Source organism: Terrapene carolina, unplaced genomic scaffold, assembly GCF_002925995.2.
Source record: "Terrapene carolina triunguis isolate 2854851 unplaced genomic scaffold, T_m_triunguis-2.0 Scaffold247, whole genome shotgun sequence".
Taxonomy (NCBI): Eukaryota; Metazoa; Chordata; order Testudines; family Emydidae; genus Terrapene; species Terrapene triunguis.
In genome coordinates, this window is record NW_020664598.1 from 13946158 (window position 1) to 13968048 (window position 21891).

The 21891-nt window shown below is 46.6% G+C and overlaps 1 protein-coding gene across 1 annotated transcript in view; it reads left to right on the forward strand.

The window, feature by feature from the left end:
* Nucleotides 1-21891, forward strand: part of CREB3L2 (cAMP responsive element binding protein 3 like 2) — a 110274-nt gene that overhangs the window by 82989 nt on the left and 5394 nt on the right. Inside the window, exons 3-11 of the mRNA XM_024195726.3 lie at nucleotides 1594-1760; nucleotides 3055-3142; nucleotides 4322-4503; nucleotides 5024-5170; nucleotides 6145-6203; nucleotides 8460-8528; nucleotides 17355-17454; nucleotides 19901-20027; nucleotides 21076-21310. Of these exons, the coding sequence (XP_024051494.1) occupies nucleotides 1594-1760; nucleotides 3055-3142; nucleotides 4322-4503; nucleotides 5024-5170; nucleotides 6145-6203; nucleotides 8460-8528; nucleotides 17355-17454; nucleotides 19901-20027; nucleotides 21076-21310 (1174 nt within the window). The remainder of the gene's footprint in view (nucleotides 1-1593; nucleotides 1761-3054; nucleotides 3143-4321; nucleotides 4504-5023; nucleotides 5171-6144; nucleotides 6204-8459; nucleotides 8529-17354; nucleotides 17455-19900; nucleotides 20028-21075; nucleotides 21311-21891) is intronic.

Here is a 21891-nt window from a genome sequence, read left to right on the forward strand (position 1 = left end):
TTTTAGGTGCCCCCAACCACTAGGCGCCCTAGGCGGCCGCCTAGTTTACCTAAATGGTTGCACCGGCCCTGCCCCCACCCCCAAAGTAACCTTGCAACTCCCTTTTGGGTCAGGAACCCCAATTTGAGAAATGTGGGTCTTCCCTATAAAATCTGTATAATATAAGGTAAAAGCACACAAAAGACCAGATTTCATGCGGGGCGGGGACACCAGATTTCACGGTCCATGACGCATTTTCCATGGCCATGAATTTGGTAGGGCCCTAGCTATAAATCAGTCCATTACAAACTGAGCTTCCATGGCACATCAATATATAGGCATGCAAAGGCTTTTTGCGTTTCCTGGTGCGTGTGTGTGTGGAGTCGGGATAGGGAAGCAGCAGAAAAAGCAAAATCCTTTCCCTGGATAGATATCCCTGCTACCCAGCTGAGTTTTTAACTGGTTGATTTAGCTAGCGTGCCTCTCACAAGTACTATTATCCCACTACTGAAATGCAGCCACTCTGAACCAGAAACATGGCACAGGGGGGATGAATAGCTTACACAACTGAACAACAGTGGTAATTTCTTTGGGCAGGATGCAATGATCAGAATTCATAGATATATGTGGTGGTAATAGCGCAGTTGTTTTGGGCTCTTGATGGGCTTGTGTTAAAAGTGGGAATCCTCCTGACTTCTCACCCTTACCCTCATGACTCTAGAGCAGGCTAACTCGTTCTTTAGACCAAGGCAAGCAGAGCATGGCTCTCTCCCGAAGTGCTCTGATTCACCACATTGACCAGAGTGTTACTGGAGAGTCTGTAGAGATACTGCCACCCCCACCAAATCCTGGCCCTCAGTGCAAAGAATCCAGCTTGGCCCGCTGAATACCATTGAGTTTCCCTTGATGGCCGAGCTTTCAATAAACTGGGAATTGTTATAGCTCTGCCAACACATGATGTACATTTAATTGCTGCCAGTCAAAGTGCACATCTTCTGCTGTGACTCCCAGCTGCTTTGGGGAGGAAGCTGAGCTAATCACGATGTCACCAATACTCCTATGAAATCATTAAAGCCATTATCCCCTTTTATGCTAATTAAATAAAACACTGGGGGAGAGAAATTGAATTTTGGAAGCGCAAAAGCCTCTTGGTTCCTAAAAGTGTCATTCAGTCTCTGCAGTTGTGTAATGACGGCAAGCACAAGAGTGAGCAAAAGTCTGCCCAGACACAGGCACTGTGAGAAGGATTAAAACTGACATTATCCTGTGTAGAATGCTACTCTTGGGCTGCTTTATCCGATGGCTTGTTTAGTCTTGTTCCACCATGTGTTAGCAGCCTTCAGCAATATATGGTGGTGATTACCCTCTCTCTCATCTCACCACTTATCCCCATATCCTAGGGCTAAGGTTAGGTTACAGTTATGAAATGTCTCAGTTGTCTGCATGGAACAATAAGCTGAAAATCGGTACGGGGTTCTGTTAATAACAATGAGCTAATGCCGCCTTTTCTGGTTTTCTTTTGTCGGGGACAGGTGGAACTGGTTTCATTTTTGATTTGTTTTTATGTTCTATCTCTGATCTAAATATGTGCTGTTCACTTTCTTTCCCTGCCAGCTGACCTGGAGAATGAGGAATGGTGTCTGGGTGCAGAATTGACTTCAGCAACAATAAAAACTGAACCTGTGCTGTGTGAGGCACCAGGCCTTACCCCCTCTGTCAGTCTCACCATCACACCTGTACCCCTGGAAGGCGAAGAATCCCAGTTGCAATCTGATGCCATGGTACTTGCATATTTTCTATTCTCCTGCTTGTCCAGATAGATGGAGGTTCCTATAAAGCTTTGCACTGCAGTGTAGTCTTTCTGGTGTGAAGGTTTGAGAATTCCAGACATGCAAAGCATTATGGGTTGGTGTCGTCTCTTGTTTGCTCGTCTCCAACAATATTGTGAGTGCTCATTTTTAAAATGTCTATATAATTCAGCCTCTGGTACTATTAGCTGCTGGCTGCATCATTTGCTTTTCTATACTTACAGCCTCTTCTGGACAGGGTCAAAGCCTGGGGTTCACTCATCTCTAGAACACTTAGTCTCTGATGAATCAGTCCCACTTAGAATTGCTAACCACTTAACCCCTGGAATCTGTGGCAAGATGCACATCTTCTGTTATCCAGGCCATGTTCACAACCAGACTTTCATTGCTCGGTTGCATATCAGAAGTGCTCAGGTGCAAATTAATTCACTTCACAGGAAGCTGAAAGATTTAAGACTGTCCTAACCATCTTGTAGTTTGTGTGAATTCATAATCTCCAGCATGTGCCGCTACTACAGTTGGGATGCCACAATATCACAAGCAGGACCCAGGACCATGTTACTCTTAAAACCTATTGGGTCCTGATTTTTTACTTTTGCTTTGGGCCAAAAAGTTACACAGCAAGATTCTGGCTGTCCTGGCTACTCCAATGAGCAAGACTGACTCACTCGGGTCAGGAATTACAGGCTCACACAGCAGGTCTGACTCTAGCCCTGTGCTCAGCTGTGGGGGCTCCATCTTTCTCAGTATCCCTTTCCAATTCTGGCCTATAACTTTCTTTGCTTGTTCCTTCTCCACTTTGTAAAATGAACTTAGGCCTAATATCCCAGGTCATAGTGACAAGAACCCTGATGCCCCTTCCAGATGGTAACTCTCCTGACATCCTCTCAATAGTACCAAACCCTCCTCCCACCAAAAAGAATACTTCTCTTTTTGCAGAAACCTGCCCAAAGCCTTTGCATGTTGGTCCAGCAAATGCTAGTGCCAGCTCTGTTTCCAAGAGAAGTAATTTGAGTGCAATGCACATTACCTGTCGGTCTGAAATGTCATCCTGAGAAGTAATCTCTTATTTAACAAATTATATCAGTAAGAGAAGCCCCAGCAACTGTTTTTCAGGATAATGGTCTCATTGACCTGGGTTAATACGGTACAGAGAAGCAGTAAAAAAAATCTTGAAGTAGGAGGGGGAAAGAGGTCTGGTCACTTACTGAGAAGCTTCCCTTGTTTCCTTATACTCAAATTTTATTTTTGTTAATTCCTTCTGTAGATGAAACCGTTGAGCCAGAAGGTTCTTCCAGAGATTAAATTGGAGCCACATGAAGTAGATCAGTTCCTGAACCTGTCTTCTAAGGAAGGTTTGTTAATTACCAATCCAAGATGCTGGACTGATAGCCAGAATGCAGAATGATCATAGTGTGCTCTGTTGAACTATTTGGCTTTCTAGCCATCTTTGCTAATCTCCAGACCAAGGCTGCTGTCTCCTAGGGATTTGATTCAGGCTGCTAAAGAAACCAGCCTCTTTGACCCACTTAGGATCATTTTCTGTATGAATTTTTTTTTATTTCTATCTATAATGTATTACTGATTGCACAGTTACTGGATAGAACTAGAATCCTTGAAACCCAGGATTACTTAGCCTGGAAAAGAGGTAAACTTGAGGGGACTTGATTGAGGTGTTTGGAATTATGAAGCGCATAGCAGAAACTGACTCTTCCTACTTTGTATCTTAACACAAGAACAGCCATACAGAGTCAGACCAATGGCCCATCTAGCCCAGTGTCCTGTCTTCTGACAGTATGGCCGGCACTGTGGGACAAGTTTATATTGCTGTTACCTGTGCTGTACTACTCTGGATGAATTAAAAATTCAGTGATGAGGGCTATCTGTCTGGTGCCTTCCAGTAGCACCAAACTACTAAACCCTCCAAACAATCTGCTGTTAGATTGTCAACTCTTCAGGGCAGGGACTGGCTCTTTCCTCCCTGTTCATACAGTGTCTGTTGTGGATGCCACGGAAAACAAAGAACAAATAGTTGTTGTTAATACACAGTGAAGTTAGAATTGAATTAGTAATAAAAGAGATGGTAGATATTTTGCTGACTTAGCAGAGTTTAAGCACTGGCTGGATGCTGTCTCCATTAATACTGCTTCATGAGTGAAGGGGATATCACATATCGGAGGAGTGTACTTTGTACCACAGTGCATTCGGGGAGGAAGTAGAAATTCCCAGACCTAGTACCATGTATGCAGAGTCTTTTAACCCTGCTCCTTAGAGGGATGAGCCATTGGGAAAGGTCACGTCATACGTTTCAAACCCTTAATTAAGTGCTGTACAGCTGGAAGGCTGGGGCAGCTGCACATTCACAAGTCTCCCCTTGAGAATCTTTCTCACTCCAGGGCCTTCAGAACAAGTTGTTCTCAGTGCTAACTTGCCTCTAGTTTTAAACCTACTTTTATTTGTTGGTTCTCCTGGAGCTTCCAATTGCGCTCTCATTAGGATAAACACCTTCTGTTTTGTTTCTCCTATCCCATCAGCAATGGATCCACTGCACCTGCCTCCAACCCCTCCCAGCAGCCATGGCAGTGACTCTGAGGGAGGGCAAAGCCCAACCAGGTCCCTCCCACCTTCAAGCCCTGTCCAACTACAAGCCACAGCTAAAGTGACATCACGCATGGCTTCAGCACTCTCCAATTCGCCTCTCCTGACAGCACCACATGTAAGTCATGGTGACTTTTTTCCAATTTTTTTTTTTGTTACCTGGTGTTTTACTTTTTCTGTACTTCCAGTTTGTTGTTATCCCTTTTGGGGAGCCTCTCAGACTTTGGCTGAAACTCCAGATCAAGCAGTTGGGCTTTGGCTTCCCCACTGATTGTCTGGAGCTGGAGTCTGAAGTGAAAGGATATCTTATGTAACAAGCTTTTCCTTTATACCTTCTTGCAGCTACTACTCTGCTCTGATAGATTAATGACCCATGCAATCACCTGCATCACAGTTGATGTCTTGCTACTTTGTCTTTAGGCAGTAGGTGATCAACTCTAGGGTGGGATTTTCATAAGTACTCATCATTGGTTGGTTCTCAAATTGTGGGTCGGGACCCCAAAGTGGGGTCACCAGTGCTGGCGTTAGATTTGCCAGGGCCAATGCCTTACAGCACAACTGTGCTAGGATCCACTAATCTGGGTGCGTTTCCTATTTTCTTTGCCTCTCCCCACCCCTCATCCCTTTGGTACATGCAGAAATTGCAGGGGACTGGTCCACTGATCTTGACGGAGGAAGAGAAGAGGACGCTGATAGCTGAGGGGTACCCTATTCCTACAAAACTGCCCCTGACAAAGGCAGAGGAAAAAGCACTGAAGAAAATCCGCAGGAAAATAAAGAACAAGGTAATTTTAAGCTGGAGCTCTGCTGAATGGTCCCCTCTCATGTCTCATACAAAAAGGCTACAACAGTTCTACAAAAGCAGCCAATAATACTTTTGTATTTTTTAATAAAGATACTCTTCCTTCTATCCCCTGCTACGTACCACTTAGGTACTGACTAGATGGGTAATTAATCTCTGTCCAGGTACTTATTTTGCTCATCACCATAGCATCTGAGTAGCAATTAAAGCTAACACAATTGTAAAGATATTAATTTATGCCTACATTAGGTGCTAGTGGTGTATGAAATCATGTCAGCTAACTCCATTTAAAGAAAGCCACCCCCTTTTTACCTTGTCTAGACAAGGCCTCTGTGTCCCCTCTATCTGGTGAGGGAGACTTCTACCCACCATTTTCATGTTTCTAAATCCTCTGTGCATCACAGTGCCATATTTTTCATTCAGTACAATTCCAGGGCCTTAAATTAGCTATTTTATGTCAGGACTCTCTGAAATATCCTAAGTGCCTTGCTTTTCCTGCAGCAAGGGAAATGGTTGGCTAGAAGGGCAAGTTTTCCAACCTGACCACCTAAATTGTCCTTGCACAGATCTTGCACACCCTCAGGTATTTTGCAGGTGCACAGGGGCTTGTATTAGTTATCCAGCATTAAAAATGGAGCCTGGTGTGTTTGTAAACCCCTGTCCCATCCCTGCCTCTGAATTTTTTCTCTGAGAAGTCTGAGTGTTGATGTAGTGTAGAAGGTAAAGAGAATTAGAGCGGGGGAGTGACTTTACTGCTTTTGTTAAGACTGTATTTGCACTAGGATGGGGAATTGGCAAGGAAATTCTAGAGCTGATTGCCAAGGGGAAAAAAATAAAGCAGAACGGCAAGCAGACTTGGATTTAATAATGCCGATGTTTTCAACCAGTTTATTGATTTACTTGTGGCTTCCTTTTGCTATAAAGATGTTTTGTGTGGGGTTTTCCCGTCCCTCTTAGATCTCTGCCCAGGAAAGTAGGAGAAAGAAGAAAGAATACATGGACAGCCTGGAAAAAAAGTAAGCCAGCCTTCCTCCCCTTTCAAATGAACCAATGAGACAGTTGCTGCGATGGGAGGATTGATACTGTGAGTGTTTCCTGCAGAATGTGTTTCAGTTGCCACCTAGTGGTGGCTACAGGCAGAATTTATCTCCAGGAAAGGGTTTTTTTGGGTTCTACAGATCGTGTATTTATGATTACTGTTGAGCAAATATTACTGTGTCAACACTTGGTACTTTGTAGTAGGTCTTCTGATGTTAACATAGCATTGAAGAAACTGGTTCCTACTTTCTGAGGTTGGTTCGTCACACAAACCTAGAGTGATCAGCTATTCTGCCTTACCTGAAAAGTCCTGCGTTTGTTGAGGATATCCTTGTGCCTCAAATGAGTATCTTGAAGCCAGGATATTGGCCTAGTTTCAATATAATCCATGATTTCTTCCTCCCCCCCGCCCCCCCAACCAGCAGCCTGCTGTGCTCCCCTTCCTGTTGTACAGCTGCCTAGCTACTTTTGTGCAGAACCTTCATTTTACACCTGCCACCTTCCTCCAACGATTTGTGAATGAGCTAACGCAAAAAGAGCCCAGGCCAAATCCCGGTACCATGCTAACAGATCTAGTTAGTTGGATTTTAAATAAGCTAAAACAAATTAATATATGTCCATGGCTGTGTTTCAGTATTCGATATGCGACATGGCTACATAGCATGATTTTCATGGTTCGCTCGGCAGGCAGTGTCCAGGCCAAGTTGGGCTCCGAATGAATAAATTCCTTTTCTTAAGATGGTGGGGACAGAGGCAGGAATAGGTATAAAGGAGGAGTTGAAATCGGAAGTGGAGAAGGAGCATGTTAGCAGTCTGCTTTAGCAAGAAGCATCAAATCCTCCTGTAGAGACTTGTGCCCCAAATTAGTCCCTCTCCCAAGTATCCTGAATCTTTCCTCATCTCTCCTTGTGCCCTTGGCCAGATGGGCCTGACCCCTATCTGCTAAACTCCTTGCACCTCCTTTGGTGAATCCCCCAACTCAGTTTCCCCCTGCTCTTCCAGTCTCCAGCTGAAAGTCTTGCACTCCCAGGGCAAACCCCTGAAAACCTCTTTCCCATCCACCCCCATCACACGCCCAAACACATGGCAAAGCTCTCCCATGTGCACCTTCCCCCTCCACTAAGAGACTGCGATGGGAGTCTGGTTTGTCTGTTTGAGAGTCTGGTCACCTTACTCACACTACCAAACATGATGCAATGGGATCTCTTTGGCGATCTCTAATGGCAGCTTGGAAATGACCAGTGTTCTTTGGAAATAAATCTAATGGTTTATTCACGTTGTGAAGGTGAGATGCATGGGCTCTGTGATCTTTCAGGGGTGTCTGTGCTATCCGGGACACAATGTCAGAAATGTGGTTTGCATGAAACGGATGTCTGTCTCATCCTTGCAATCAGAGCTGCGGCACACCATTTAAAATGAATAGGGAGCAGGTGGGGGACAAGAGGTCGAGTCCTGCCCCTGGGGGTGAAATGCAGGGGTCTCGGGTCCTGCCTCTGGGGAGTAGGAAGCCCTCGGAAGGGAGTCGGGATTGTCAGTCTTTCCTCTGAGTAGGGGTAGGCGTGGGGGTGGGGGGCAGTTGCAGAGCGAGCCTGTCCCACAGTCACCCTACAGCGGCTCCAATCCCACAGGACAGGCCCTGCTCTGACCTGTTGGATCTTGCCATGCTTGCAGACTGGGCCCCTCCCTGTCACTTCCTGGCTCTTGTGCCACTAAACTGCCTGCCCCAAGCTGGGCTGTGGCCGCCTGGGCCACAGAAATGCATGCGTGTAGCAGCACTGATTGTCAGAGCTGTTGTGGCAGGTCCATACACCACATGCCTTAGAACACCGATAGTTCCACAGTACTGTTCCTGGAAAGAAAGTCTTCTGGGTAATTTTCAAACATGGAGTCCTGCATGGTGGATGGAACTAGGAGGCTCATCAGGACATCCCGTCTATTCCAGGAAGAAATAACTGTAGTTGATACTGAATGAGTTGGACCTAAGCTAAGAACTCCTCCCAAATGTTACAACTAGCAGGACTCTCAAATACTTGTAAAATGCCTGGGGTAGCAGTTGCAGGGGCTTTTTCAGGTTTGTGTGAGGTCAAAGACTTCAAGATTTGCAACGGTTTGCAGCAATGCTTTTTCACCTAGTATAGAAAGGACCTTAGAACTCTGTTTTTACCCCCTTTGTTGAAGTATAATGGATGCCTGGGGGTTTTAAGTTTGCCTTTCTCTCTTTGTGCCTTCCTCAGGGTTGAGTCCTGTTCAAATGAAAATAGTGAGCTGCGTAAGAAAGTGGAAGTCCTGGAGAACACAAACAGGTAGGATCTGAAAGGACAACTGGAACATGCTTCCAAAATGAAAAGTGGGAAATCTGGAAAAGAAGGGATCAAATACCAGAGCAGTGGACAATGACTCATGCAAAATGGATCCATCTGATCTGGTTAATGACAAAGATGGGGGAGGTAAAATATGTAAAAAGACTGGCATGGTGGCTGAGTGCTCAATATAATATGAAAGAGCTTGGGTTTGACGCTTAGGTCTGAGTGTTCTCCCTAGGCTGGTAAGAATTGCGAGTTCTTCATGTCACTCTTCAGCAAGCGTCTGGACTGATCTAGGAGCGATATTGATGGACTAGCAAAGAAGTCTCATCAAGCCCTCTTCGACTAGTGGAAGACTGGTCTGACGCGAGACCTTGGAAAGGAGAGGCCCTAACCTGGAGTGTAAGGCTGCAGTGGAGCCCTGATGCATAGATCTAGAGCCCTTAGTAGTTAGTTCTTCTGGGATTGCTACTTATCATTATAACTACCATACATCTTTCTAAGGCGCCCATCACCATAGCATCTATATCAGTTTAGCAATGCACTTTCTTTTGAGAGAAAACCAATTTCTCACCCCTCTCAGCTCATTTAGAAGCAGTTGTAGGTGAATCCAAGTGGTTTAGTCAAAAGACAAACAGCTGAGACCATTCCACAGTTTAGTTCTTAAGGGAATGTCAGATAAAAGGAAGACTGATATTTACTTAAAAGATTGGGCCCCGTGTGCATTGTGATTTAAAAGTTAAAAGACCAGAGCTCAACCTGATCTCTGGTGCTGGCAGATTCCACTGAGAATGCCCTGTCCCATCTGAATATATCCCAGATGAGTGTGGTATATATACCTACACGGACACACAGTTGTGGCACTGAAGTGTGGAGGGAGGTGGTCACTGAAATAGCTGAGCTTTAAAGATAAGGCCTAGGACCTAGAAATGGACCTAGAATTTGTCTGGCAGCCAATGTATTGCTCACTGAGTGGCATGTGTGGTTTCTAATCTTCGGATCCAATCTCTAATTTCATGGAGACAGACCCCGTATCACTGTAATTTGCTGGAGAATGTCTCCCACACACTGCTCGTGCATAAAGACATCTGCTGCTTGTTTGGAGAGAGCCAAGCCATTTCTCCCCCCTCCTTTGCCTATCTCCCCACTCTGCCTTACACATGAGAATGTTGGCATTGCTGGATAAGATCAGACCAGGTCCGTCTAATCCAGCATCTGTTTCTGACAGGGGCTGATACCAGCTGTTTCAGAGGAAGGTGCAAGAACTAGGTAGTAGGCAGTTACAGACTACGCTCCCCTTAACAACCCACTGAAAAGGTTCTCACTGAGTAGCCCTTGTCCCCAGGGAAGATAGTTTTACATGTAAGCACAGCCTTCCCCAATGTTAGACACAGCAGGCTTTCCAAAAATCTTGCTCATGTCGTCTGTCCCTCACGCCCAAGGTTGCCTCGTCAAATAATGAAAAGAAGCTCTATTTTTAATAAAACTCTTCAAAGTTTTCCCAAGTTTCTGATGCTCTTAATTCTGAGAGTAAACCCTGAAAGAGCATCTGTTTCTTTAGGTGATGTTATCCCCAAATCCTTTACATCCCAGATATGCAGAATTAGTTGCATAGTTTCCCTTCATCAGTCATGGTGGGGTTTGCCTGTGTCCACTCTGCACATCACTGGTGACAGCATGTAGGGTAGGTGTAGCTACACGCTGTAGTGAAAAGTGGGATGAGTCCATGCTGCGGCTTGTAGTGACGCATGTCAGTGAAAGGCTCTGGCAGCGGAGAAAGCTGTCAGAGCCGTTCTTTGCTGCATCCCCCTCCCCCGCCAGAGCCTTTTCCACACTGCTGGATCCTTTCCCTGTGGCCCATGCAACCTTCATTCTGCCCCTGGAGCATGTTCATCATGGTACAGTCTCTTTAATTAGATGATCGTATTGCCTATGTATTCTCAGGATCCCTGCCTCATTCAGTGAATGAGTAGTTATTCAATATTTCTTTATCTTCCTCATTCAGTGGGTGGCCCCCAGGCCTTTATTTAATGCATACCATGTAAACCCTGGACTGACCATTTCCTCATGGGTGTTTCTATGGTGCCCTCACTGTAGTATCAGAGTCCTTCAGAACACTAATTACACCTCACCTCTGTGAGGGGAGATGGTAGTATTATTCCAGGAAACTGAGGCACGGAGACTTATTTATATTACTGTAGCATCTAGACCAGGGGTCGGCAAGTGGTGTGCTGAATCTTCATTTATTCATTCTAATTTAAGGTTTTGCGTGCCAGTAATACATTTTAATGTTTTTAGAAGGTCTCTTTCTATAAGTTTATAATATAGAACTAAACTATTGTTGTATGTAAAGTAAATAAGGTTTTTAAAATGTTTAAGACGCTTCATTTAAAATTAAATTAAAATGCAGAGCCCCCCGGACCGGTGGCCAGGACCCGGGCAGTGTGAGTGCCACTGCAAATCAGCTCGCGTGCCGCCTTCGGCGCGCGTGCCATAGGTTGCCTACCCCTGATCTAGACGCTTCTGTCATGGGCCAGGACCTCCTGGGGCTAGGTGTACAGACACAGAACAAAATGATGGTCACAGCCCCAAAGAGTTTACCGTCTAAGTATAAGACCAGAGACAACGGATGGATACGGACAGATGGGGAAGTACAAGTGAGACGGTACTGATCTGCATGGTAGGCAGTGATCTCAGGATGTCAGCAGCCTAACTGTTTTAGGTTTTTTGTAGGCGTCCTGGTGAAGGCGAGTTTTGAGGAGGGATTTGAAGGTGGATAATGAGGCAGCTTTGCAGATGTTTACAGGGAGAAATGCTCAAGTGCTTGGGGCAGCACAGGAGAAAAATATTTGTTTGAAAATGACCCTCCAGGGTCAAATGGAGGCCAGCATTGACAGCTCAGTAGCAAATGAGAGATGATAGGTAAGGTGAGGATAGGCCAGGAAGGTGTAAGAAGGAATTAAGAGCATCAGAAAGTTGAGAGTGAAGACCAGTAGCTTATGTTTGATATAATAGAAAAGCAGGAGCCAGTGGAGGAATTCAAAGGGGGGAGTGGTATTGGTCAAAGTGGCGGGCTAGGGAAACCATCTTTGTGACTAGATCTGAGCAAGGCAAGATTGTGTTTGTCAGGGCTAGAGAGAGAGATGTAGGAATGGAGGCATGAGATGATGAGAGCTTGGACAAGACTTTTAGCTATGTGGATGGATAGGAAAGGCTGTATATTAGAGATGTTACAGAGAGAGAATATGCAAGATTTAGACATAACGTGGATGTGAAGGACTAGAGAGAGAGGTAAGGGTCAGATGACACCCAGGTTATGGGCCTGAGCGACAGGCAGGATAGTGGTGTTATCCACGATGAAGTTTAATCCACGGGGAAGATTAGGAGCTCTGTTTTAACCATGTTTAGCTTGAGCTGGCAGTTAGACATCCCCAAGGAGATGTTTGAGACACAGGCTAAGATTTTAATTCTGTGGTAGGGATGTATAATATTAAACAGTTAACTGATAAGTATTAATCTTACTGTTAACCCACCCTAACTGATAACCCCCTGTGCGTGGGTCTCGAACCAATTCTTCTGCCCAAGCCGTCCCGGGCCCTGCTGGCCAACCTCAGCCCCAGTCAGCCCCGGGGGCTTTGCGGGGGATGGCCAGCCGGGCAGGGGGAGAGCATTTAGGCTGGGGTGGGTGGGCAGGGGCTGGGGGCCCCCATTGGGGGAGGGTAAAGTAGTCCCTGGCCTCCCCCTGTGCCACTGGAAGGGGTTTGGCTGCGGAGGTGGACAGTGCGCAGGGAAGGGAAGCTGCTGCTGGGGTGGCATGGAGCGTCTGCGGAAGCCGCATCGGGACAAAGTAGGTACCTGGGGCCCCTCTCTCCCTTTAATCAGTTAACCAGTTAAATTATATAATTTTAATAGTTAAACGGTTTTTACATCCCTAATTTGTGGAAGGGAGGTAGATCTGTGAGTGGTCAGCATAGACATGGTAGTCTAATTTGTGTTTATGGATGAGATTACACAGAGATAAGGTATAGAGGGAGAAGAGAAGGGGATGAAGGACCGAGCCTTATGGAGCTCCCTCAGAAAGCTGATGAAGGATCCTGCGAAAGACGTGCTGAAGGAGGAACTGGAGAGGTAGAAGGAGAACCAGGACAGCACAGAGTTATGGAAGTCAAGGGAGTGCAGGATTCCATTGGGTTAGGCGCGGTACAAAGTAAGAGACCGTCCTAGTGCCGAAGAGCTTCAATAGACAAGACAAAGGATGGGGGAGGAAACAGGCATAAGGATGGTGTGGGAGAAGTGACTGGCTTAAAGTCGCAAAGGAGGCCAGTGACTGAGCTGGGAATAGAATCCCATAGACCGTGCTGCCTCCTCCACAACAGCATGCAGTCAGACTGGAGGACACAGATATTTGGGGTTAAAAAGAGTATTGAAAAAATAGGATTTACCTGTATTAGATGAGAGAAGAAATAGGATATTTATGACTGATTATTTTCCCAGAGAAGTAATAGAAATTGGATCCTATTTAAAATGTGCCTCACCAGTTCTATGGATAAGGTGACCAGATGTCCTAATTTTGGGGTCTTTTTCTTATATAGGCTCCTATTACCCCCCCCCCATCCCCACCCCCGTTCCGATTTTTCACACTTGCTGTCTGGTCACCCTATGTATGGATTACTTTTGTGCTGTGTGTGCAAACTGAACAAGGAAATGGTGACAGTACAGAGACTGGTTTTCACAACCTCTTGCTTGTACATGGATCAGGAATGATAGGATTGCCAGGGGAAACAACAACAACAGAAAGCAAGCTGTGCCGCTTTCCAACCTGAGATCACTTTTGGAAGGTAGTGGTTTTATAAAATAAAATCTGGTGGCTCTTTATTGGATGCTAAGAATAGTCCATTGAGGCCCTGCTTCTGCTCCCACTGAGGTCAATGGTAAAACTTCCATTGATTTCCGTGGTGCAGTGTCAGGTAAGTGTGAGAGATATGGGGCATTGCAAGAGCTGAAACAGCAATAGAGTTGCCGAGTCTTATTGATCTGCATGGTAATTCCTTCAACTGGGATTATAAACTTATTTTACAGTATGCCCTGTGGGTGACGGAGGACTTGGCTGTGTTTTTCAATGAGACATTTTAAAAATCTTTCTTCTTTGAAATCTCTCTAAAAAAACTGACACAGCTTGAGAGCCCTGGAACAACCACTTGTTTTTAACAGAGCAGGTCAATGTGTTTGCACTGAAACTTTTTTTTTTTTTTTTTTGGTGAGGGGGTGGTGTTGGTGAAAAAATGGCTTCTTGACCTAAATTTTTCCACAGACATTTTCAATTTCCTTTTGGTAGAAACTTTCTGGTTATTGATGGAAAAACTGTAAAGAGTCACTTTTGTTTTTTTCTCTTCCGAAGGGAGAAAGGGGTGTGTGTGGAAATGGAGAATAGTGGAGGACCGCAAGTTTTCAAAAAATGAAAACGGAAAAAATCAGTTTTTGTTTTGTCAAAAAAAAGGAGAAATTCTGTGAAAAAACTTGCACGCAGCAAACAGTTTGTTTTGTTTTGCTGAAAGTATATAGCACTCTGTGAGCAATGCTAGCTTTTAAATGTAAAGGCCAGATTCCAAAAGCCTGCCGGGCAGGGAGATCCTGCAATGACCCAGATTTCATGCTCATGCCCTACAGCAAGTCTTGTTCAGGAGAGGGTGGTGGTGAAGCCTTGGATTGCACCCATTCTCAGTTGTTAAAGGAACCCTTTTTGGAAAGTAACCTACCTATATAAAAACACAAATTAGACATCACAGGCTGGAGTGGATTTTCCAGCAAGACTAGAAGGGAGAGGGAATCCCTCAGTTACTTTACAGCTTTCCTGTGAGGCACTTCCATTGGCAGGGAAAGCGTGAAAGCACATTCACACCTCCTACCAGGAGGTGACCCTCTAATTGAATATCATCAGGAAATGTGTCAGACAGAGTGAGATTAATCCCAGGGTGCAACCCCCTTATCTACATTGCCTTAAGATTTCATTTTCTCCTGTTAAAATTCAGCCATAAGCAATATATTTCACTAAAAGCATTCTTGACCTTCCTTCAGATGTTCAGCGGAGGCCTCTTGGCATAAAATGCCCTTGTTCTTAAAGTTCCTCTTTCTCCCTTTCTCCAGTTTTCATTAGCACATCTCACCCCAATGGTAATAATACTGAAGGTAACTTTTCAATGGGAGAGGAGGCATTTTGACCTTCAACTATCTCTTTCAGTTTTTTGGACCGAACTCTAGAAAAGAAGTACGGAAGAGTGTTTTTTGTGGGGGGCAAGAGGGATAGCCATGTTGCCTCCAAACAAATGAATTCCAGCCTTCTCTTGCCTCAGTTCCTTGTTCTTAGCTTGAAAATGCATCATGAGTATTTTAACTCCCAACATTGAATTCTTTACTGTGGTGAAAGAGACAGTGGCCTTGATTCTCTACTCATGCCAGGGTAAATAGGGAGTCACTTTGTTGACTTCAAAAAGGCTACGCCTGATTTTTCACCAGTGTAAATGAGGCCCAGTTTAGAGATGTTTGAAGATTTGTGGTCATGTGGTGGAACTTATAAGTACTTGTTTACTTTCAGTACGAAGTACCCACACCTTGTGTAGTTGGTAAATAACTTGGACCATATCTTACTCCCCACTTCCTTGGCCATGAAGGGCCCAAGATATAGTGGAACCGATATAGTTACACTGCTTGGGCGGGGGGGTGGGGTGGGGAGAAGACACATTTGAGGAGCATAGCATCTTGGAGTCCAGGTCTTTGGGGGATCTCTGCACAGCAATGCTTGGGCTGGACAGGGAGGGCAGAGAGGAGAAATTTTAGTGGATTTGCCACTATGCAGATCCACCTGCCATTTCCTTTCCAACAGCCATCTCCACCTCCTCCCCCAAATTCCCCAGAGCAGCAAGAGCTGTTGCTATTGCAAGGCTTCTGTTGCTATCTCAGGACTGCAGTAGCAGGCCCAGAGCTGGAAGGAAAATTTCTTTCTGAAACTCCTCTGGAACCCTGGTGCACCAAGCCCAGCTACCCTGTCTTGGTACACGGGGAGGATTTGGTCATCTGTCACTACAGTGATTATACATGCCAAGGTTCAAAAAGCCTTCCCATGAAATGTGTACACTGATTTAGAAGATGGGAATAGCCATACACAGTATGCATTTACCTTTTAAGGAAAGCTGCTTGTGTGACGCACACATGCTGTGTAACAGTATTATTGAGTAGTTGGTGTGGCCTCTTTCATCTGAATTGAAATGGCTCTTGAGTTGCTCCTACTGTAGATAAGGAACAGAAAGAGGACAACCAATTTTTATTTTACACCCGGATGTGGAACAAACCATATTTTCAACAGTGTATTAGACACCCTTGTGAAAGTTGGGAAGGATCTGCTGGCCCAGATAAATCTGTACTGGGAGTATTCCTTGTACTAATTTCAGACTCCACTTCTGAAGTCCTTGAAATCATTCTACCTTAATTAACAATAATCATTGATTAAAAAAGTCTATAATAGACAGGTGAGTGTATTTTGAGCTGCAAAGGCACCTCTGGGTCTGTCCTACAACTGGCTTGTAATAACTTGGTTTTAAAATAATTCTTTTCTATCTCTCTTGCTCCAGCATTTTTGACATCGCAGCCTTTAAAGCTGTTGGGGGTTGCCATGTATATTTGTCATGAGGCCTCAAGTTCTCTTATAAGTGAAATGAAACACAGAAATGGGATTGAGCTGCAAAGTTAGGATCCAGGGTCAAACTTCTCTAAAGGTTTTTGTGTGTGTCTGAAGTAGAGCATTTGGTAGTCCAACTCTTTTGAAAAGCATTTGTCAGAACACAATGGGAACAGTTTGGAGAGACCCAAATCAGTAATGGAATGTGATTGAGCAGGCTTAAAAATAGACACTTAACTATAGTTTGAGATCGGTTCCTATTTCACTTTTAAACGGCCAGTACTCAAATTCATGGACTGTTGTCCCTGCAGCAGTTGATCATACCTTTTACACTAAGCAGAGAGCCAGGAGGGTAGAAAGTGCTGTTCTTGGCTGGGACTCTTATGTTTGTCCAGCACAATAGGGCCTCCATTGTGGTTGGGACCTGTAAGAATGATTGTAATAGCAACATAGGGCTGTGATTTCATCAGCTCTTGGAGGATGGAAGACTTAATAGGTAACCTTAGGAGGAAGTAACATTAGATATTTTATTTAAAACAAATGTATGGGAAGATAAGTCTGAACGTATTACAAGTTTTGAGATCTAAAGGCATTTTATTTACAAAAGCTTTCCAATTTATCTTAAGGGCCAGATTTTCAGAAATGTGTGTGCACAGCTTCACAATTGATTAGGGTAATTGTGGACCTGATCCTATACCTATTAGTCAATGGCAAAATTCCTGTTGCAGTCATGGCACAAAATCAGATCAAATGTGCAGCTGGTCATCTGTGAATGTAACAGTTTCAACTGCATGTATATACATGGTAATCCTGCTCCCATTCTTCTGAAAATCTGATCCTTCCTGGATGAACAAATAGGAGCCTCAAAAGTAGGAAGTAAAGTAGTTGGTGGGAATGTTTGGGGAAGAATGAAACTGACATCAGTTGTGGAAAAACAAAGTACTCCTTGAAAAGTATAATGTGATTGTGCACTATATTTTGGAAAATTAGTGCAGCCATTCCTTGCCTCTGACTTTTAACTAGCTGCACCTGCGTGTAAATGTTTACTGCTAGTAAGGCACAGAGATCAAGGTGAAAAGCTGTATGATCATATGGTCTGAGGTATGTAAATCTACTGGTTAATATTGATGGCTGTGTTACTCTTGACATTCCAGAACTCTTCTGCAGCAGTTACAGAGACTCCAAGCCATGGTTGCTGGCAAAGTGTCCCGTTCCTGTAAAGCAGCCAGCACGCAGACAGGGACCTGTCTCATGGTGAGTGACTCAAAAGTTGGGGACCACAGGCAGCGGTTGCTAAAACCACTGGTCCCTGGCTCAGCTCATGTCTGTCTCCCAACTCCATTGGATAATGGTACTGCAGGGTTGAAAAAAGAGGTGGGAGCAGCGGTCAGCTTCGTGCTAGCAGCTGGAAGCTTTGGGAAGTCATGAATACAGAGGCAGCCTGGGATGTGTGTGGATTTTTGTTGCTGAAGGGTACTCCACCCATTCTGTTCAGCCCATCAGTCTGAAAGCCCAGAGGGTGGGAAGTGTCTCTTGTCAAGAATTAACAATGAAATGTATCATAAAGTTCTGAATTACTTTGGGGATTTCTGATAGATAGCACCTTGCTGAAAAGAAGCCTAATTTGTGGCCATCATAGCATGGGATCTTCCTATCTAAGAGACCACCTCTCCCCCCCCAGACATACTGCCACAGTCATGATCCTTGGGGGCATTCCCACTTGGTATAAAACCGGAGGGGGGGAGGGCTGCTGGTGGAGTGTTCTCTGTGGGGACCCCTTTCCTTTGGAATGTACTCATGTCAGACCTGGGGCTGCAAGAGCACAAGACTGTTGACTTTCCAGGCCCTCTACAAAGTCCATCTGTTTGAGCAGGCATTGGCAAGGGGTGTGAGGATGGAATTACTGTCATCTGGAAGTGTGTGGTTTGCAGGAGGTAAACTGTCTCAGGGTGTTTCTTGATGATTAGATGAAGTGCCCCCATGGAGGCAATGGAGCATGGCGCGAGGGAGGTCAGTCCCCGGAGCGAGGGGCCAGCCAGAGGCAATGGGGCATGGCAGGGGTGGCCCCGCTCCACCCAGTGCGAGGGCACTATTTACAAACCGGCAGTTGCCAGACCAGGGCCGGCTCTAGGATTTTTGCCGCCCCAAGCAGAAACAATTTTGGCCGCCGCCCCTGTTTTTTTCTTATCCCACCCCCGGCCCCGCCTCAGCTCCGCCCCTTCCCCAAATCTCCAGCCCTGCCTCCTCCCCCCAGGCTCTCAAGCCTAGGAGGGAGGGGGAGAAGCGGCACGCACGCCGTGGCCACTCGGAGTCTCCCCCTCCCTCCCAGGTTTGAGAGCCTGGGAGGGAGGGGGAGCAGCGGCGCGCGAATCAGCTGTCACGGGGCGCGAGCGGCAGCAGCGGAGGTGAGCTAGGGCGGCCGGGGCACATTTTTAGGGGCGGCATTCTGGCGCCGGCCATGCCGCCCCTAAAAATGTGCCGCCCCAAGCACCAGCTTGTTTTGCTGGTGCCTAGAGCCGGCCCTGTGCCAGACGCACAGTGGCCTGCCTGGCTCTGTGCTGCCAGCGTGCCCCTTCCCCTCAGAGGCAGGCCCATGCCACACCACACAGCCTCTCCCCCTCCCCCCCAGCCCAACACCCCCCGATTCCCTATGGCCAGAATTCCCCCCGACCCACTATGTCCAGCGCCCCCCCATACCCACCCACAAATGCACAGTGCCCTGCACAACACCACCCCGGCCCACAGCCCCACCACAACTGCCCAGCACCCCCCACAAAACCCCCACTCCCTAGTGCCCCAACACACACATCCTTCCCACCCCCTCACAGCCCAGCACCCTCCTGACTCCCCACAGACCCACTCCCCCAACCCCTGCCTCCTGGCCACACTCACTGGCCCTGCTGGGAGGTGACTGTGTCTGCTGGGCTGAGCCGGCAGCACAGCTAGGGCCGGGAACTGCTCCATCCCCTTGGGAGTGGCGTGATCAGCTAGGCCAGGACCTGCCCCGGCCAGGCTCCCTCAAGCCACACTTGCCTGGAGGAGCCCAGCCAAGCTCCCCGCACTGTTTTTCCCTCCCCCTTCCCCCCCCACACCTGGCTGAGGCTGGCCAGGCTTCTGCACCAGTCCCAGGCGGCTCAGCTCTGGGGAGATAGGTGGGGCCCCACAGGTGGTGGGAAGCAGAGACTGCTGGGAGCCAGAGGTGCCCCAAGGTTTGGCTAGGGGGCTGAGAGGAGCAGGGGATGGGGCCAGGGGGCAGAGAGGAGCCCTTGGCCAGCTGGCGGGCAGGCCGAGAGAAGCAAATGGTGGGCGGGGGGAGCCAGTGGGGTCTCGGGGCGCAGTGCAAGCGGAGCAGGCCGGGGCCCCTTCTGAGCATGGGCCCGGCTCCATAGAGCCACTGGAGCCATTGTAAACCCGGCACTGCCCTTTCCAACTTCCAAATAAAGAAGTTCAGCAGAATAAAATGGCTGCAGGTCTTTAAAATAGACTCTTGCATTGAAATCTTCCTTTTAAATATTGAATTGTTATTGTCCATGCATCTTTGATTAGGGGCATCATATATATTAACCAAAAAGTAGCCTGGAATCAATATTTTAAAAAAAGATTACAGCAGTTGTGACTTGCCATTGCTTTAACCTTAATTCCCATGTATTTGTGTTCAAAGAGTGAGATTGCTTTTGTTTTTGCTTTTTTCCTTGTCCAGGTGGTGGTGCTGTGCTTCGCAGGCATTTTTGGCAGCTTCTCTCAGAGTTACGGGCCCTATCCTCCTGCCACAAAGATGGTGCTGCCCAGCCAGCATTCCACACCAGAGTCCTACACAGCCTCCATTGGTAAGCTAAGTCAGTGCTGCCCTTTGCTTGATGACTCACTCCCCCACAAGTTCCCCTTTGCATTTTTGTGGGAGTCCAGTGCACACCGCCTACTCTTCCCTTCCCAGTAGCTGTGTTCCCCACATTGTGGTTGTCATTTTTCTGGCTGAGGGCAGGATGGGAATTTTCCTTTAGATCCTCTCAACATATCTTCTTGCACAACCTGGAAAAGGGCATTGCTGACATTCAGGAAATGTTCCTTTCTCCCCCGCCTCTTTGAGGATGAGAACCGCAGGCTCCTACTCACCAGCCTCTTGTCTCACTCCAGGGCCACATCCAAAACAATAATAAAGTCTGACCTCTAGTGGTTTTGAGGTGTTGGTGTTTTTGCATTATAGAAATGCAAGTGTATCGAGTCGGTTGAAAAAGTTCAATGGCTGGGTTACCCATGCTGTTGGTGAAACGCATCATGAAGGGATGGAGGAGTCCATTGCTCCCCAACCTACTTGATAGTTCCAGTCAGGCTTCTGTGTGTCAGCCGCAGGCATCAGACTCATAGCTCCCAAAAGATTCCAGGTGAACTTGGCCTCAGTTCACTTCCAAGTGGCAAATTCACATTGCCAAAAAACCTCCAACACAGCTGATATCCATTGCCTTTCTGTTGGCAGTGTCAGAGGCCAAGGATTGAGTGGGGCACCGGGATGGAAGTAGATGCTAGCTGTCTCCGATAACTATTACGTTAAAATAGAGCCTGTCACCATGGTATCTGAGTGTTTACCCCAGAAGTCATCCCTCCAGTTCTGGCACAGTGGCTGGACAAGTGGGGAAGGACCCTTGCATGGCCAGTGCTCATATTGCACTTGCTGTGGGCGTACATGGCGGGCTGTCAGTGCAGCATCTTTCCCTAGCTCCAAAATTTCTAGTTAATCTCCATGGGTAGCAAAATCCTGTGCAGCTAGATTTACTGTGTTTATATTTGTCCACTTTCAAATCCCCAAATGTCCAGTGCCCTTATATCTGGGCTCACTGTGTTTCTCATTTAGTTTCTGCCTCCCCTATTTGTACACAGTACGGTCAAGAAGTCTGCTAATTTACGAAGAGCCCCGCCAACTGGAGGAGCAGTACAGTTCAATCTCCTTTGCAGATCGCAGTGATGCCTGGGATAGGCGCGTGGACGCCTCCAAATACACAGCACTATCTCTGGAATCTGTGCCGGGGGCACAGCAGGATAAAGTCACACACTTCACAATAGCCAATGAGACAAGGCTAGAGAAATCAGTGGTGCTGGGGCTGCAGCCGCACAGGTGAGTGCAGAGGAAGCAGGCCTAGGCATGAGTTGCATGAAATTCCTTGTTGCATGTTTCCTGGACAATTATTTGTATTACTGTTGTGCACAGAGGCCCCCAGTCAAGATCAGGGCCCCATTGTACTAGGCATTGTACGAACACCTAGTGAGAGACCGTCCCTGTCCTGATGTGCTTACAGCCTAGGTAGACAAGACTAAGAGCGGGAAGGGAAACTCAGGCAAGGAGAGGTAACGTGACTTGCCCCAAATCACACAAGTCAGTAGTGGAGCCAAAATTAGAACCTTGGTCTCCTGACTCCCAATCCTATGTCCGATCCACTGGACTATGTTTCCTATCCACGACCATGTGCTTGGAAAGCTGGTAGTTACGCTGTTCCTGCTGAGCCTGGTGTGGGTTCCTTTGACTTATACTAGCTAGAGGGTGGTAGTCTTCTCAAACAACAATTGCAGTATAGATGTCATTTAAGACTGTTACTCTGCCTGTATTAATAAGAGCTCCCTATAGAAAGTTTTAGTGATGACACTGACACAAGACTTTGTGTAATCCACCCTGTCACGGTTCAGGGCATCTGCACCTAT